This window comes from Panthera uncia (assembly GCF_023721935.1).
Source record: "Panthera uncia isolate 11264 chromosome A1 unlocalized genomic scaffold, Puncia_PCG_1.0 HiC_scaffold_17, whole genome shotgun sequence".
NCBI lineage: Eukaryota > Metazoa > Chordata > Mammalia > Carnivora > Felidae > Panthera > Panthera uncia.
Genome location: NW_026057577.1, coordinates 56,177,145 through 56,195,414, shown reverse-complemented (window position 1 = coordinate 56,195,414; position 18,270 = coordinate 56,177,145). Strand labels below are relative to the sequence as shown.

At 43.6% G+C, this 18,270-nt stretch overlaps 1 protein-coding gene across 1 annotated transcript; it reads right to left on the bottom strand.

Moving 5' to 3' along the window:
* Positions 1-253: 253 nt before the first annotated feature.
* On the bottom strand, positions 254-17,505 carry F2RL1 (F2R like trypsin receptor 1). The gene is made up of 2 exons (XM_049649674.1): positions 16,801-17,505; positions 254-3,322 (listed from the first exon to the last, which is right to left on the bottom strand). The coding sequence occupies exons 1-2, from the start codon at positions 16,916-16,918 to the stop codon at positions 2,211-2,213; spliced, it is 1,230 nt and encodes a 409-aa protein (XP_049505631.1). The 5' UTR covers positions 16,919-17,505; the 3' UTR covers positions 254-2,210.
* Positions 17,506-18,270: the final 765 nt, after the last annotated feature.

Sequence of the window (18,270 nt, the reverse complement as noted above, 5' to 3'; positions counted from 1 at the left end):
CGGATCTTCTGTCTGCTTTCTCTGCTCCTGCCCCACTCGTGTGCTCTCTCTCTCTCAAAAATATATGAACATTTAAAAAATATATTAAATTTTTTTTAAAGTAAAAAAAACCCCAACAAGATATGATGGGATCAGAATTCAGCCCTGCCTGTCAGCTCAGAGCTACACTGTTAGCCACTAAGCTGTGCTGCTTCTGTACAAAGTACAACAGCTAAGATTTTGTTTCTAGTCAAATTAGCAAAATTTCAAAACAATGATAGGTCACATGTCGAAGAGCATTTCAGGAAACAGGTGCAAAGGTACTATTTTGGTAGAAACACAAATTACTGAAGGCAATTTGGTGAGAGTTACCGAAATTTAAAATGCTTATCTAACTTTTGACCTGGTCATTCTACTTTCAGGAACGTATCCTACAGAAATACTCACAAAGATGTCTACTCTGATGTCCAGTGCAGCACTGTTTTAATAACCACAACAAAAAAAGAGGAGACTTCAGGAAACATCAGTAGGGAGATGACTAAATACATCACAATATATCCCCAAATTAAAGTCTGTATCCTTTAAAACAATTTTTTTTAATACTTAATTTTTGAAAGAGAAGGAGAAAGAGTGATAGAGCATGAGCAGGGGAAGGGCAGAGAGAGAGACACAGAATCCAAAGCAGGCTCAACGCTGTCAGTGGAGAACTTAACATAGGGCTCGAACTCATGAACCGCGAGATCAGGACCCCAGTCAGAGTCAGATGCTTAACCCACTGAGTCACCCATGCACCCCAAAGTCTGTATCCCTTAAAAAAACGGAGGTCAGCCTATAGACACAGACATGGAAAAAATGCTAAAATGTTAAGTGAAAACAATTGTCACCAAGCAATATACAGAGTGGCCCTGTTTATCTAAGAAATACAGTGTGAGCAACACATAATTTCTTTTTATAAGAGCAATGCTGGGGTTTCCCTTCTCCCATGCCCTCCCTCAGAAATAACCCACAAAACACACAACTCAAAAATAAGTTGTAAAAAACAGGGTCATGCGTTATTTATAAATCTCTACAATAAAATTATTTCCAAAAAAACCACAAATACAACAGTTACAAATTCAGTTTGGGGTAAATAGCCCCCTAAATATACTATAAATCATACCTCTTTAGCATTCTTTCCCAAACAGATGTGGTTCAAATCCAGTGAAGGCATTACAATGTCATATTTGGTAGCAAGTGAAGAAAACTGACAATAAATAGTCCAACTATAATTACGAAAAATACTAAGTGGCAAATGCCATCCTTCCTTTGAAACAATCTGTCACTCACACTACCTGAAGATTCTGAGTCAGTATACAGTTACACACAATTTGTATTTCCACCTTTAAAATCTCCACTGTATTTTCCTTGTTGTGGTAAGGGCACACCCAAAACCTCAAAGGACTGATAAATGACTGAAAGCCCTGATGAGACAACAAAGAGACGTCATCACAAGCTGCTTGCAAAAGACACCCAGAGCACTGCATGCTTCTCCGGTGGCACCTTGTCAGTAGAAGCAGCACCCAGACCCATGGTTCTCAAAGGCTGGTGTGTGTGAGCACATGCAGCAGAGGCTCATTAAAACGCAGGTTTCTGACCCAGACCCTGAGCTCTCATTCCTGAGTCTGACGAACCTGCATTTGTAAACAAGAGCCACGAGGAGGTGGGAGGAAGGACTCCACTGAACATTCTCACTGTACTGTCCAACACTAACTGGCTGCCATTGGTTGGAATGGAAGCTCCCCTACTGCGAGTAGCTTCTTCGCCTCTTTAGCCTCCTCATCTGTAAAGTCAGTCAGTTGATCTGATCATCTGAGGGCACTGAAGCCCTAACAGGGCTGGCACTGAGCCCAGATGTAAAAGAAACGTAGTCTCAGCTAAGAGCTCTGTCTTCATGCCAACATTAGTTTGTACAAGTCACTGGGTCTCTGTGTTCTCACCGTCGTCTGAAAAATTTGCTTCTGTTGGTTGCATTTCCGGGAGCATCTGAGAAGAAGTCTAAAACTGACATCTGTATTAATTTGGGGGACTTTCCTCATGCAAACAGGGAAGCTTCCAGCAATCCTGAGAGATGTTGCATATACATGGTGGTATGTGGTGAGACCCACTTGGTCAGGGAACAACAGAAACATACCCATAACACCAAGCAGGTTCCAAATCCTCCTGTAAAACAACCAACGGAGGGGCTGCAAAAGTCAATAGGAGGTTTTAACACTGGTTGAACTTGAAGAGTAAGAGCTGGATTTCCTGGAGAATTTCTTGGATGTGAGGGATACTTGCATCCGCTTTACAGTACGAACACTTCGACAAAGGAGTGCATTCTTTGCATGATCCCTGAAGTCTTGTGAAACAAAGTAATAGACAAAGGGGTCAATGCAGCTGTTGAGGGTGGAGAGGCAGAGGGCTACAATGTACAGGGCGTAGACGTGGCTCTGGCTCCAGGTTTTAATCAGGAAATAATGCACCACAAGCAGAAGGTTACTGGGAGTGAAGCAGACCAGGTACATGGCTAGGACGGTGACAATGAGCTTGATGGCTCTCTGCCTCTTCTTTCCCGAGTTTTCATCCATAGCAGAAGATCGGAGTGTTCTGATCATTAGCACATAGGCAGAGGCCGTGAGGAAGGCTGGGAATAAAAAGACTCCGATGGCCAGAGAGAGGAAATAATTGAACATGTCTCCTACCAGCACCTCCTTAGGCAAAACATCATGGCAGGTTGTGATGTTAAGGGCTGGAATGTAGACAGTCTGCTTCACGACATACAAGGGGATGGTGACCAGCAGAATCAGCAGCCATATCCCCAGGGAGACACCAAAGGCAATGTTTGCCTTCTTCCTGGGGTGCACCATGGGATTCACGATGACCCAATACCTCTGCACACTGAGGCAGGTCATGAAGAGAATGGAACAGTACATGTTGCCATAGAAAAATCCAATGAGTACCTTGCAGAGGGCTTCCCCGTAAATCCAGTTGTTGCCATGTATGTGATAGGCAATCTTCAAAGGGAACCAGATCACAGACAGGAGGTCTGCCAAGGCTAGATTGGCCATGTAAACCACAGCAGGGTGCTTTTTCTTTGTTCGAAAAAGAAAGACCCATAGGGCCATGCCATTACTTGGCAAACCTATCACAAATACAATTGTGTAGACGATTGGAAGAAAGACAGTAGTCAATTTTCCAGTGAGGACGGAGGTAGAAAACTCATCCACAGAAAAGCCTGGTTCCACCGTAACTCCTTTCCCAGTGATTTGAGATGAGCTATCAATCTGACCAATGAGACTTCTTCCTTTAGACGTTCTATTGGTTCCTGTACAAGAAAGGCCAGGCAGACAAGGGTCATTACAGAGATCAATCTTTCAGCAGTAATGCTGGTTTATTTAAATAAAAGTACTTTAAAGTTGTCTTTTTTTTTTTTTTTTTTTTAAGTAACCTCTATGCCCAACGTGGGGCTCGAACTCACAACGCCAGGATGAAGAATGGCATGCTCCACCAACAGAGCCAGCCAGGTGCTCCTACATAAAAGTACTTTAAAGACAGGAGTGTACAAAATGCTTACAAGGGTTTTCTTTGGGGGATGGGATTATTGGGTTTTGTTGGTTTGTTTTTTACAATGGATTTTTTTTCAGAGGTTGTGGGGTACCTGTGGAATAGAACATTGATTTCTATTGAATCTCAAAAAAACTGATAGTACTTCAATTTATTTTTACAAACTACCCACAGTCTAATGACTGTTCCTAACTGGTGTGTGTGTGTGTGTGTGTGTGTGTGTGTGTGTGTGTGTTAAGTTTATTTATTTTGAGAGAGAGAGAAAGAGAGAATATTTCAAGCAGGCTCTGCACTCTCTGCGCAGAACCCAACTCGGGGCACGATCTCACAAACCATGAGATCATGACCTGAGCCAAGATCAAAAGTCGGATGCTTAATGGGCTGAGCCACCCAGGCACCCCTTCTCTGTTGTTATAATGGCCATCCATCTCACTGTGGCTGTGAGACTAGATTCAGCCTGGCCTATCAGTCATTCCCTATCCCAAAGTCCAACATAGGGAAATTCCCAGGAGCACAAGGTACATTCCCTCTCCACCCACAAGGACAGCCCAAGCCTTGGGCAGGGATTCCCCCGCTTCTGTGCGGGCCTCCTGGAAACCTTCCTATGGAGGCCACCTGGCAGGCAAGTCTTCTGGCTTCAAGATCACGGAACAGGTCACTGCACTATTGTATTCAGACAAATTTGTGCTCTTTCAAGCAAGTATCATGGCAAGCTTTAACAACTTATGCTATCATTCCCATATTTGCATTAAACTTTAGAAACCACAAACAAATGGCATATCCAGTCTACATCCTACCTAACCAAGTGTTCATGGAGTTGAATTAAGAAAACGAGGGACAACTGGATGACACGAATTCTGAGGAACAGGTCTCTCTCTCTTTACCACGTAGAGAAAATATAGCAAATTGCATCACAGTATGCCAGGGAGGAGGTTAAAATACTCACAAGTTTATTTGATAACTTTTATGCTTAGTCATTACTTTTTCGTCCCCTAGCTTTGCACCCATGTTCAGCGAGATTGTTCACTTCTCTTGAGGTTTCTGTTAAGTTAGCTTGGGTGGAGAAATAAAGGGTATGGAGATCAATACTTCAGTTTTCATTTAGTGTAGTGTATTGAAAGGTAGCCCCCCAAATGAAATGTCCATGTCCTAATCCCTAGAATCTGTGATCATTATCCTATTGGAAAAATGATCTGGGGCGCCTGGGTGGCTCAGTCGGTTAAGTGTCCAACTTCGGCTCAGGTCATGATCTCACGGTTCATGCATTTGAGTCCTGCATTGGGCTCTGCTGACAGCTTGGAGCTGGAACCTGCTTTGGATTCTGTCTTCCTCTTTCTCTGCCCCTCCTCTGCTCACACTCTGTCTGTCTCTCTCTCTTAAAAATAAGCATTAAACAATTTTAAGGAAAAAAGAAAATAAAAACGATCTTGGGGCACCTGGGTAGCTCAGTAGTTGAGCGTTGGACTCTTGGTTTCAGCTCCGATCATGGTTTCACAGTTTGCGAGTTCAAGCCCTACACTGGGGTCTGTGCTGACAGTGAGCTTGCTTGGGATTCTCCCTCTCTCTCTGCCCCTCCCCTACTTACTTTCTTTTCTGTCAAAAAGTAACAAACTTAAAACAAAGAAAAAAGAAAAAGTATCTTTGTAGGTGTAATTAAGGATATTGAGATGAGAGGATCATTCTGGATTATCTAGGTGGGTCCTAAATCCAACAAGTGTCTTTATAAAAGAAAGGCCAAGGTGGGGGGGGGGAGGGGCGGGGTGCCTGGGTGGCTCAGTCTTGTAAGCATCTGACTCTTGGTTTCACCTCAGGTCATGATCTCCTGGTTCGTGGGTTCGAGCCCCGCATTGGGCTCTGTGCTGACAGTGTGAAGCCTGCTTGGGATTCTCTCTCTCCCTCTCTCTCTGCCCCTTTCCTGCTCCCTCTGTCTCTCTCTCAACAAATAAATTTAAAAAAATTTTTTTAGTAAAAATAAAGGCAAAGGGAGATTTGAGAGAAATAGAAGAGAGCACCGAAAGGAGAAAACAATATGAAAATGGAGGCAGAGGTTGGAGCACTGCCAGAACCAGCCAAAGAATGCTTCTCCCTCTCCTCTCTCTCTGCCCCTCCCCTGCTCATACTCTCTCTTTCTCAAAATAAATAAATAAACTTAAGATAAATAAATAAAGCCACCAGCTTGTGCCGAGTGTTATGGCAGCCACAGGAAACGAAACACTCAGGTAGACCAATCTCTTCTTATTTCTTTTATAATTTTTTCCAAAGAGTATGAATTATCTTTAAATTAAAATAACAGAATATTGCTATATATTACAGTGTCCTTCAAATACTTGCCTAAAACAGTAAGAAACATTCTATATGGTAACCCAGTTCCAATATGTATTATCCATGACGGAAAAAAAAAAAAGTTTCACAAAACAATTACCTTGATTACACAGGCTACACTCTAGTACTTTCTACGGTATTCTAGTTCAACCTTATGAAGAGCCAGTCACCACTCTCTACCTGACTTCACGACCCCACTTGTTTTTCAAAACCAGTTAGCAGAGTAACCAAGTTTGAAACACCTCAAGAGACCAGTTTTTTGTTTGTTTGTTTGTTTGTTTTTTTATTAACAGATGAGATGTCTGTGGAATGCCCCCTGGACCTCACAATGGTAAGGGTCTCTGTGTGAGATAGGACCATGTCATAATGTTTTTCTAAGTCCCACAGTCCCTGGCATAGCCCTGGACATACAGCAGGTGCTCAACACACCTGGGAGGGACCGAGAGGCTCAGCTAGGCACACCACTGAAGGAAACGAGGGAGAATCAAGAGCTCTCCTGCCCATTTCTTTAGTGCCTTGGGCTGACCCAGTTAGTAGCCAATCCACACAAAACAGGAGCACTAGCTGGGGACTACAGGAGCACAGCTCTACAAAATACAATAACTACCTTCACACCAGTAAGAGCTCTTACTAAGGGCTCGTATCCTGTGTCCAACATGGCTTCCAACACTTTACATGTGTTAACTTGCTTTCACAACCGCCTTGTGAGGGATGTACTATTAACAGATTATCCTTTTATAGATGTGTAAACTGACACACCAAGAAACTGGGTAACTTTCCCAAGGTTAAACAGTTGCGAGATAGGAGTCGGGACTCAACACCAGGCAGTCGATTTCTAGAGTCCAGGCTTCTAAAGTCTATACTGCATTGCCCCTCTGGGGCCCTGACCTGAGCTCACGTGTTGTAATCCTTTGAGACCAAACTATGCCGACTCCACACGATATTTTTTCTCAAAGAGAAAATTTTAAACGTAAAATTTTACCATTTTATTATTTTTATTATTTTTTTAAGGTTTACCCATTTTCGAGAGAGAGTGTGTGAGAGAGAGCGGGGGAGGGGCAGAGAGACAGGGAGACAGAGGATCCAAAGTGGGCGCCTCACAGCCAGCAGAGCCCAATGCGGGGCTTGAACTCATGAACCGTGAGATCATGACCTGAGCAGAAGTCAGATGTTCAATCGACTGAGCCACCCAGGTGCCCCAAATGTTACCATTTTAAAAATGACTATCTTTAAATTAGCTCCTTCTCTAATAATTAATATATTTATTTGTATTAATATCAACATGTTTGAAGCCTTCCGGAGCTGTAAAAGAAACCTGTAAATCCTGTGTCTGTAAAATGTTCACATACTCTCCTGAGAGGGAATGGGGCAGAGCTGCTAACTGACTGGTGGACTGTGTTCCCATGAACTCTGCCATTAAAGATCTAGGTCCTCCACCCTAGACACACCCCACCAGAGACTAATTCAATGAATTAGCCTGCATTTCTGTAGGGCAGAGCCACCAAGATTTTAGAATTACCACAAAGAAAACTCAAGTTTTTTTAGTACCAACAAAAATTATATAGTTTGCTTTATAAAAGGGAGGAAAACCTAGGCATTGATTTCCACAGTTAATATCACAAAAAGGATAACCTGACGTTGTGTGCCTAAGACAAGAAGCACCCATGGGCTCAGTGGGCTGAGTATCTGACTTGGGCTCAGGTCAAGATCTCACACTCTGTGAGTTCGGGCCCCACATCAGGCTCGCTGCTGTCAACACAGAGCCCACTTCAGATGTTCTATTCCCCTCTCCCTGTTTCCCCCGCCCCCCAGGCTTGCTCTCTTGCACTCCCAAAAATAAATAAACATTAAAAAAAAGAAAAGAAGCACCACGAAACTAACTTTGCAAAAAAACAACAAACCTGAATCTGATCAAGCACGTGGATCCAACCACCAAACTAACGGAAATAAAGAAAACACTAAGATATATTAAAAAACACAACAAGAATGGACCCAGCAAAATCCCGAATGTGGAAACTGCTACAGGACAAAGGACTTAATTTCCTCAAAATATAAATCACAAAGCAAAAACAAAATAAGAGAGAAACAGCTGTGGAGCAGGGACTCACACATTAAAAAATTTAAAAGACCTATCAACCTGTGCAATGTGTGGTGAGCCTTATTTGGATCCTGATTCAGACAACTTTTAAAATAGTGCTTATACAGGGGTCTGGCTGGCTTAGTCAGTAGGGCATGTAACTCTTGATCTCGGGGTTATGAGTTCAAGCCCCACACTGGGTGTAGAGCTTACAAAATTTTTTAAAGCTTACTTATTTGTTTAGGAGAGAGAGAAAGACAGAGAGGGAGGGGTAGAGAGAGAGGGAGACAGAATCCCAAGGCGGCCCTGCGCTATCAGCATGGAACCATTGCAGGGCTCAAACCCACGAACCTGAGCCGAAACCAAGAGTCAGTCGCTTAACTGACTGAGCCACCCAGGCACCCCCAGGGAAAAAAAAATTTTTTTAATAAAATAAAAAAAAAGTAGTACCTATGACACTTATGAGACAGAAATTTGAATACGGACTGAATATTTTATGTTAAGGATGTATTTTAAGTGGTTATGTGGTTATGTTGGACAACAAAATCTTCATCTTTTATGAATACATACTGAAACCTCTTAAGATGAAATTATATTTGGACTCCTTTCAAAGTAACACAAGGACCGGAAGCTTCAGATACTTCTGGTGGGAATGTAAAATGGTGTAGTCGCTGTGGAAAACAAGACGGCAGGTCCTCAAATGGCTAAGTGTAGAGGTGCCATATGAGCCAGCAATTCCCACTCCTAGGATATGCTTAAGACAAATAAAAACACATGTCCACACAAAAATGTGTACGTGGATGCCGACAGCACTATTCGTAAGCATCAAGATGTGGAAAACAACCCCAAAAGTTCATCAACTGATAAATGGACAAAATGTGGAATATTAGTTCACAACAAAAGTACTGACACACGCTACAACATGGATGAACCTTGTAAAGACTAAGTACAACAAGTCAGTCACCAGGGAACACGTAGAGTGTATGATTTCATCTACATCAAATGCCCTGAATAAGTAAATCCATGGACAGAAAAGTAGAATGATAGGTGTCAGCAGTTGGGGAAATGGGGCGATTGGGGAGTGATGGCTCAGGGGTGGGCTGGGGTGGGGTGGGATATTCTTTTGGGGTAATGAAAATGTTCTAAAGTTGATTGTGGTGATGGATATACAACTGTGAATGTTCTTCAAGTTATAGAACTGTAGACTTTAAGTAGGTGAACTGTATGGTATGCAAATCATATCTTAACAAAGCTGTTAAAAAATATGACAAAAAACAGGCTAGAGCATCATGAAACTGAGTGTGGAATTCACTATAATCTTCTACTTTCGTATGTTTAAAATTCTCCATAGAAACAAGCACATACCAGGTTAGGAAGGTTCCTGCAGAGATCAAAATCTGTTTTAAATAAGAACAGTAAAATAAGGGGGGGGGGGGAACAGTAAGAAATACTAAAATAAAAATTAAAAAAAAAAAGGAGAGAGGAAGAGATTGAGAAAAATTTCCTGAGAATATTCCAACATATAACATTGAATGGTCTCAATCAAAAATATCATTCATGGGGCGCCTAGGTGGTTCAGTTGGTTAAGTGTCCGATCTTGAGTTTGGCTCAGGTCATGATTTCCTGGTTCCAGAAAATGAGCAGGCCTTGGGCTCTGCGTTGATAGCACAGAGCCTGCTTGGGATTCTTTCTCTCTGTCCCCACCCCTGCATGCACATGCCCCCTCTCTCAAAATACATTATAAAATAAACATTGAAAAAATAGCATTCATAGTAACTGTGCTCACTTTACCAGTCACAGAGCACACAGGAGCATGTTGTTTAACACTAGTAAGCATCAAGATGCTACTCAAAGATCCTTAAAGCCTTTTCAGCATAGTGCAGACTTTTACCCCTTACAATGTCCTATGTCAGTCACCAAAACTCCCAGAACTCGTCTAGAACTGATACTATCCCAGCTCCCAACTATCTACCTATCTATCCACCTTCCTATCTACCTACCTATAATCTCCCATCTATAGATCAGCTAAAATCTTTTCTATCTCATAGTGGGAAAAAAATTAAATGCACGTATGAACTTTGAGCACATGAGTACTGGCTATAGGGGCCCCTGGGTGGCTCAGGTGGTTAAGTGTCTCACTTCAGCCAGGTCATATTCTCACAGCTTATGACTTCAAGTCCCATGCGAGGCTCTGTGCTGACAGCTCAGAGCCTGAAGCCTGCTTCGGATTCTGTGTCTCCCTCTCTCTCTCTACCCTTCTCCTGCTTGTGCTCTGTCTCTCAAAAATAAACAAACATTAAAAAAAATTCTTAACTGAAAATAAAATACAGTACTGGCTATAAAAACATCCCCATTTATGGGCAATAATCAACAATATTTGCCCAAGTATGCAAGAACACATACCTACAGATACTCAAAGCAGCACCCCCCACCCCAATTGCAAAAGGAAAATAAAAGGAAAATAAGCAATGTTCATTAGCCCCTATTCCTAACTTACCATATCCCCATATGGTTTCTAACATTAACAGTAGATGCTATACTTACTATCCAGTAATACTGAAATGCAATTGAGAGCTACAATATACTATCAACTGAAAAAAGCCCCTGACAGACCAATATGCTTTGGTATAACAAATTTATAATTTATAATTATAATTTAATTATAATTTAAATTTATAATTTGAAATCTGAAATCTAGGATACTAACCAAACTATAAACAATGGCCATTATCTATGGAGTAGAATGGGTGTGGAGGGGAGAACTTTCTTTTTTGACTTCAGAGGCCTCCACATTGTTTGGGTTTCCTTTTCGAAGGAGCGTTAATTGGTACAATCTTTTTCAAGGTCAATGTGCCAAAACATCAAAATTTAAAGTGCCCTAGGACCTATGAACTTACTTAGAGGAATCTGCCCTGCATACATACTAGCAAACGTGCACAGAAATACTGTTATGTACAAGAATATTTACTGCAATATTGTGTGTCATGATAAAATAAAAACAGTCTCTGGGCACCTGGATGGCTCAGTCAGTTAAGCATCTGACTTCAGCTCAGGTCATGATCTCGAAGTTCGTTAAGTTTAAGACCTGTATCAGGCTCTGTGCCAGCACATAGCCCACTTCAGATCCTCTATCCCCTTCTTTCTCTGCACCTCCCCGATCGTGCTCTCTCTCAAAAATAAAAAAAAGTAATCATAAACTTTAAAACAAAAGTTAGTCTCAATAACTATTAAAAAGGAGACTAGGGGGCACCTGGGTGGTGGCTCAGTCAGTTAACTGTCTGACTGTTGATTTCGGCTCAGGTCATGGTCTTGCAGTTCTTGAGTTCAAGCCCCGCAGTAGGCTTTGTGCTGACAGTGCAGAACCTGCTTGGGATTCTCTCTCTCCCTCTGTCTCTGCCCCCCTCCCACTTGTTCTCTCTCTCCCTCTCAAAATAAATAAATAAACTTTAAAAAATGAAAAAAAATTACATTTAAAAAAAGAAAAGGGGCGCCTGGGTGGCTCAGTCAGTTAAGCATCCGACTTCAGCTCCGGTCACGATCTCATGGTTTGAGAGTTCAAGCCTCGTGTTGGGCTCTGTGCTGACAGCTCAGAGCATGGAGCCTGCTTCAGATTCTCTCTCTCTCTCTGTTCCTCCCGCACTCACGCTCTGTCTCTCTCTCTCTCTCTCTCAAATAAATAATCATTTTAAAAAAAGATGAAAAAAAAGAAAAAAAAAGGAGACTAGTTTGGGGTGTCTGGCTGGCTCAGTGGGTAGAGCATGTGACTCTTGATCTCCAAGTCATAAGTCTGAGTCCCACGTTACGCATAGAGATTACTTAAAAAAAAAAAAAAAAAAAAAAGGAGACTAGTTCAGTAACTTCTGACATTTATATAATGAATAATATTCCCCCTATAAAAGTATGGATAGGGGCGCCTGGGTGGCGCAGTCGGTTAAGCCTCCGACTTCAGCCAGGTCACGATCTCGCGGTCCATGAGTTCGAGCCCCGCGTCAGGCTCTGGGCTGATGGCTCGGAGCCTGGAGCCTGTTTCCGATTCTGTGTCTCCCTCTCTCTCTGCCCCTCCCCCGTTCATGCTCTGTCTCTCTCTGTCCCAAAAATAAATAAAAAACGTTGAAAAAAAAAAAAAGTATGGATAAATTTCCCCATACTGACCATGAGCAGATTAGGTTAAAAAAATAAATTGTGGGGCACCTACGTGGCTCAGTCAGTTAAGTGTGTGACTCTTGACTTTGGCTCAGATCATGATGTCACAGTCATGGGATCAAGCCCTGCATTGGGCTCTGCACTGAGCCTTGAGCCTGCTTGGGATTCTCTCTCTCCCTCTCTCTCTGCCCCACCCCCCACCATAAGTATATAAACATTAAAAAAATTATGGCACAGTATATCTAATAAAATCCTTCAACTGTTACAAAATATATATACAGTAAAACCTTGGATTGCAAGTAACTTGTTATTTGAGTGTTCTGCCAGACAAGCAAACATTTCTGTTAAATTTTAACTTCATAAATGAGTGATAATACATGTGAGCAGTATGTGATGCTGAACATCACATGATCACAACTAAGGGTTTTTCTTCCTCTCTCTCTCTCTCACAATGTGGGATTGTGGGTGATTGTCTCCCATGCTCAGATGCTTGGTCTCAGGCTGCGGTGTTTGGCAAAAATCAGTTATTTTTCAGAACATTGGTAGGTGCCCACGACTGGCACTAGTGTATTTTTTGGCACTTCAAAGCACCTACTGACAGTCCTTTGATTTTCCAAACAAGAGTAAGCTTAGGGATGTTTTGCTTCATTGTAGGTCAGGCTGCCTACAGATACAGACCCTTTCCTCTGCTGACCTATTGCCAGTTACATTAAATACAGTATATGACAAGAGTTTATTAATATTGTACTATAGTCAACATCCGTGTGAGCATATACAGTGGCCCCCATGCAGAAAAAGATTCCATTGAGCCAAGAGATAGCAGTGATTCCGTTAGTGACAAAGTTGTGCTACACAAAACCCTCCTTTCTCATCTTCCTCACACCAGCCACAAAGGTTTTCAAAGATAAGTGCAGGGGCGCCTGGGTGGCTCAGTTGGTTGAGCCTCCGACTTCAGCTCAGTTCACGATCTCACGGTCTGTGAGTTCGAGCCCCGCGTCGGGCTCTGGGCTGATGGCTCAGAGCCTGGAACCTGCTTCCGATTGTGTGTCTCCCTCTCTCTCTGCCCCTCGCCCGTTCATGCTCTGTCTCTCTCTGTCTCAAAAATAAATAAACGTTAAAAAAAAAAAAAAGATAAGTGCAGGTTAATTTGTTTATTTTTCTTTATATTTTGGATTTATTATTTTTTATTATATTACAGTATTGTCATAATTTTTATATGAATCTTTTGGGGTTGTGGAATGAATAACCTGAGTTTTCACGATTTCTTAAGGGGAAATTTGCTTTGATATACAAGTACTTGGGATTACAAACATGTTTCCGGAACGAATTAGGCTCCCAAAGCAAGGTTTTACTGTATTGGGCATAGAAGTCCACTGACACTGGAGAGGAGAAAGAATGGGGGATTTTCGCTGTTTTACAACACTTCTGATTTAGACAATTGTGGGGGGAAATGCATGGAAAACTTTTTCTTTAAACTTTTAACGACTTTAACTTTAAAACTACTACTTGTTCTTTGTTATTTTAAGCATCCTCCAGTGGCCCACCCTCCCCACCAAACCAAGTACAGATCAAGTACTTTGTTTGTGGGAAGTCTCCTTTTGTAACCTTTTCCTTACTATCTCCTCACCACAAATCTATTTGCTTCCAATATCTGGGAACACAGACTGAAAAATAAAAGCTTCAATGACCAGAGACCTCTCCCTAGGTACACATCAGTAAATTTTCATGTGTTCTTTCAGGATGAACTGTTTTCTTCTCAACACTTGCCCAGCTAATAAAACCATAAGAAAGTCAAACACAGACCACTAAAACATCATCTACTTGGGTTAATTAGTAACTATGCACAAAGCAGGCAAGAAACCCAACAGAAATTTAGACTCCCATCTTCACATTCATTATAGTATTTCTCTCTTATTACGAAACATTGGAAATACGCCATGTGTCCATTAACAGATTAATTTTTCAATTATGATAAATCCTCCTATAACATGTTGTAGAGTTTAAAAGCGTTTTTATTTACTGACACGATACTGATGTTTATATAATCCCATGCTGCACAAAAAGACTTTCTGCTTGTGAGTACATGTTTTATGCAAGGATGTATGAAAGAATGGGAAAGGATACAAACCAAAATGTCAGGAGTGGGGGTGCCTGGGTGGCTCAGTCCGTTAAGTGTCCGACGTCAGCTTAGGTCATGATCTCTCAGTTCACGAGTTTGAGCCCCGCGTCCAGCTCTGCACTGACAGCTCAGAGCCTGGAGCCTGCTTCGGATTCTGTGTCTCCCTTGCTCTCTGCCCCTCCCCCGCTCTACTCTGTGTGTGTGTCTGTCTCTCTCAAAAATAAATAAAACATTAAAAAATTATTTAAAAAAACATTTAAAAAATGTCAGAAGTGGTATACTTTGGGTACTGAAAATGATTTAAACTTGTCTTTTTCAAAGAAAATTTTGTTCATTATTGCTCTACAGTGATCACATACTACTTGTATAATTCGTAGTCAATTACAAAGAGAACAGAAGTTTCAGTCTCCAAAAGAAGAACAGAATGACTGAATCATAGGGGACCTCCTAGGCTTGTGATGTGGTAGAAAGAAGTGCTTAAAACAAGCTGACTGAAACGCCAAACTTCCATCACCTTGCCAGATCACTAGGGCCAAGTCCCCTCACTTCATTCCTCATTCAATGTTTACTGAGGTCCTTTAGATAATGAGACCGTGCTGGACCATGGTGATGGAGAGGACACTAGAGTCCATGGCCTCCCAGAGTTTATGATCCAGGAGGAAGACAGATTAAACATATTTACACAAATAATTATCAATTAATGTTGTGACTGGAATGAGAATGTGGCCTGACAGAGTGTTTTCTTTGCCTCCACCCCCAATTCAGTGGCCCCCATCTGTAAAATGAGAAAGGTACATTCTAGGCAGAGTTGCCCTCCATGAGTCAGTCTTTAGGGTGAGATCAAAAAAGCTTGGGAAGAAAATCAAACCAAATATCTGCCTGGTAGCAAACTGAGAAACATGCACAAGGGTACAAGTAAAAGTGGATGAGCAAAGAGGTATGCTAAGGGGCAGAAAAACTTTGGGGATGCTCTATTTCTCAATCAAATTCAATTTACTTTCAAGTTGGGAGGAAAGCTCCATCTACCTAAGTCTGTTACCTAACTAACCCTTTAGGAAAGTTACCATGCAAAGGAACAAAAAAGTGTGTGGAGGGGAAAAAAACAAAACAAAAACCCTCAAGGTGCAATGTTAAATATTTCTGGTTAACAAGTAACTTGATTTTGTTGTTGTTGTTAAACAAGTTCACCACATTATCCAAGAATGCCCAATTCCCAGCCATCTCCCTCAATCTGCAAAGAAGAACTAGCTAAATCCTCAGGGCTACCTCCCTACAGGAACTGTATAAATCAGAAAAGCTATGGGTCATCTATAGCTACATTTTTTTTCTTAATGTTTGCACACGCTTAGCTTTACTTAAGTTTCCAACTTTAAAAGACAAAGGCAAATCGAAACGTGTTCGTTACAGTTTCAACACCTCCTGGTAATTAATAAATGCCTTTATTGTAATGCTGACCAAAAAAAGTTATACAGTGGTGCAAGTTTCAAGTATATACTAGAACACCCTTTTCTGTAATTCCAGAGGCAAAAGAATCACATTCTTCAATCTAATTCAAGTTGACAGTGATTTGCTCTTTTACAAAATTCACGGGGAAATTTAAACCTCCCTTCCGAGACTACCCTGACAGCCACAAACAGCCGGGCACCCGTTAGCATCACAGCAGCTTGATCTTTGGCCAACTATCCCCACACCCTCAGAAGCCTGCTCAGCAGGGGAGATCCCGCCCCCAGGAGGACAAGTCGGAGCACACCCGGTGCAGGACACCTGCGGAACCCGGCAGCCCTACACAAGCTGGCACCTGAGCACCGCCGGGACGGCTCCTGTGCTGTTCCATTCCCGGAGCGGGCAGCCTGGGTCACACAGACCTCAATGGCGGCCCAAATAGGTTCCGTGTGGCATATAAAGGCCCGGAAACCCAGGGCCGCAGTAAGGTCACCTAGTCGAATAAATGGGTAGGGTCCAAGAAGTTCCATTTGTAAAATCCGCGTGACGCCCAACTGGCCTAAAACTCCAGGCTGAGCGCTCAATACCCCGAAAACCCAGCGGGGTCCGGCCCTTCCATACCCGGGCCATCCACCATGCCAGAGGAGCTTCGGACCCCAGGACGGTTTCGAACTACGGGAGCCGACCCCAAAGAGGGGGCTCCGAAAGTTGAGGAGGTCACAAAAAGCGAGGAAGAAGTTTCCCAGGCCTCGGGCTCTCACCCATTCCACACCGCTATAAGCCAACTAAGTCTAAGAGGTCCTGCCACCAGTGTGCGAAAAGCGCCTTAATGACTGAATGTTTACAAAGAAGCCAACCCTGGGGAGGGGAGGCTGAGCCCTCTAGGTACCCTTTAGACGCAAGCACTCCGTTCCCTCCTCTTCCTCCGCGGACTTCAGCCTCTCCCAGTTGTTCCAGCCCAGTGCTCTCCGGCGCAGCGATCCCCACTAAAGCCTCCGAGAGGGGGTGCGAGAGGTGGTGGCCGCGGCGGCAAGAGAACACCTTTCGTGCACCTGCCCAGCTTCCACCACCAGTGCATGTGCCTGGGACCCCTGGCTCTTTAGCTGCAGGAGCCCTTCTTGACCGAGTTTCTCACCTTGGACGGTGCGATTGCAGGAAGCAGAGGCCGCCAGCAGGATGGCGCCCCCCAGCAGCCACACCGCGCTCAGGCTTCGCATCCTTCCTGCAGCCCCGACGCCAGGCGGGGAGGGCATTCGCCGCCAATGATTCGAAATTCGGAGTCCCACTCGCCGCTCCAAAAGAAAGCCACCGTCTCACCTGCCCGAATCCAAGCCTCTGCGCGCGCCTCCCCGGAGACGGATGAGTTTCAGTGATACCAGAGCGTCTCCGCGCACCTGCGCGAGGCCCCGCCCCGGGGCCGGAACGCGCGGCTCGGCCCCGCCCCTTCGGACGTCCGAAGCGCGGGCCCGGCCCCACGCAGTCTTGCCGGGAGCCCGGGCGCCCACCTACGCGCTGCAGGTGCGAGAGCTGCTGTTGGGGAGGGTGCGGGAGCCGCCCGCGGGCGGGGCTGGGAGGGTGAAGTAGCTGTATTGGAATGCAAAGGCTGGAACGCTTGGACCTCGAGTTCTTTTAGACCTGGCCACGCTTAGAACTACCATTACCCTTTAATTACTCCTGGGGAGCCAGGGTCCGGTCTCCTTCCCTCCCCTTTGCAAAATGGAAAAAAGCCACGGTCTGAGCTCACCGACTTTGTCGTCGGTTATTGGTAGAAGCTTCTCAGCGTAGCGGGCACTAGGGGATAAGGGGTGAGTTTTTAATCTGCAGAGACAACATGGATGGCTTCGGTCACCAACAAAGCGGTGGGGAGCAGGAACGGGTCCCGCCAGGGGGTCAGGGATCTGGAATTGGGTTTGCGGCTCTGCTGTTAACTAGCTGTGACCTCGAAAAAACCTCTTCACGCCCTTCTAGGCCCATTTTCTCGTCTGTGAGGTGATAGTTGGAAGAGCTGCTTTAGTGCCTAGAGCTAACGATTTGGAACATTATCTAGTTTAACCCCAACAACAAGCTGCGCATTAAGTATGTTTATTATTCCCATTTTACAGCTGAGGAAATGGAGTTTAGAAAGGCTGGATAAATTGCCCACAAGTACGCAGTTTATAGGTACAGTTTGTAAACGCACACCACATTTAATCTCCAGTCTACTACCGCCACTTTCTGTTAATCACTGCACTGTAAATGCCACATCAGAGTCTCCCTTGCATTGGGAGTTAGTAGTCCAAAGAAATAAATAAGCTGATAGAGGGGGTGGGGAGAAAAGGAGTGAGACTTTGGGGATGGGTGCACAAGGGCCAGCATCATACTGGTAATACTTTCTTATATTTTTTACTTGCTTTGAAAAGGTAAAATAAAGTTTAAAGCTACCAGCTAAACTATCGGGTAATGGAGGAGCAGAAAAGAGAAACATTAGTGTTGTCCTCAGATGTTTGAAGGATTAGCTCATAGAAGGGGCTTAGACAGGTTTTGAGTAGCTCCAGTGGGAGGCTGGTTTTGGCTCTATATAGAAAGATTTCTAACAAGTCCGGCTGGTACCGTCCTGAGAGCCTCC

Bases quoted from the DNA above. Each gene is read 5' to 3' on its own strand.
- F2RL1 (XM_049649674.1), bottom strand. From the start codon at position 16,918: ATGCCCTCCCCGCCTGGCGTCGGGGCTGCAGGAAGGATGCGAAGCCTG. The intron at 3,323-16,800 runs GTGAGAAACTCG...TTTCTTGTACAG, and splicing joins CTGCAATCGCACCGTCCAAG to GAACCAATAGAACGTCTAAA.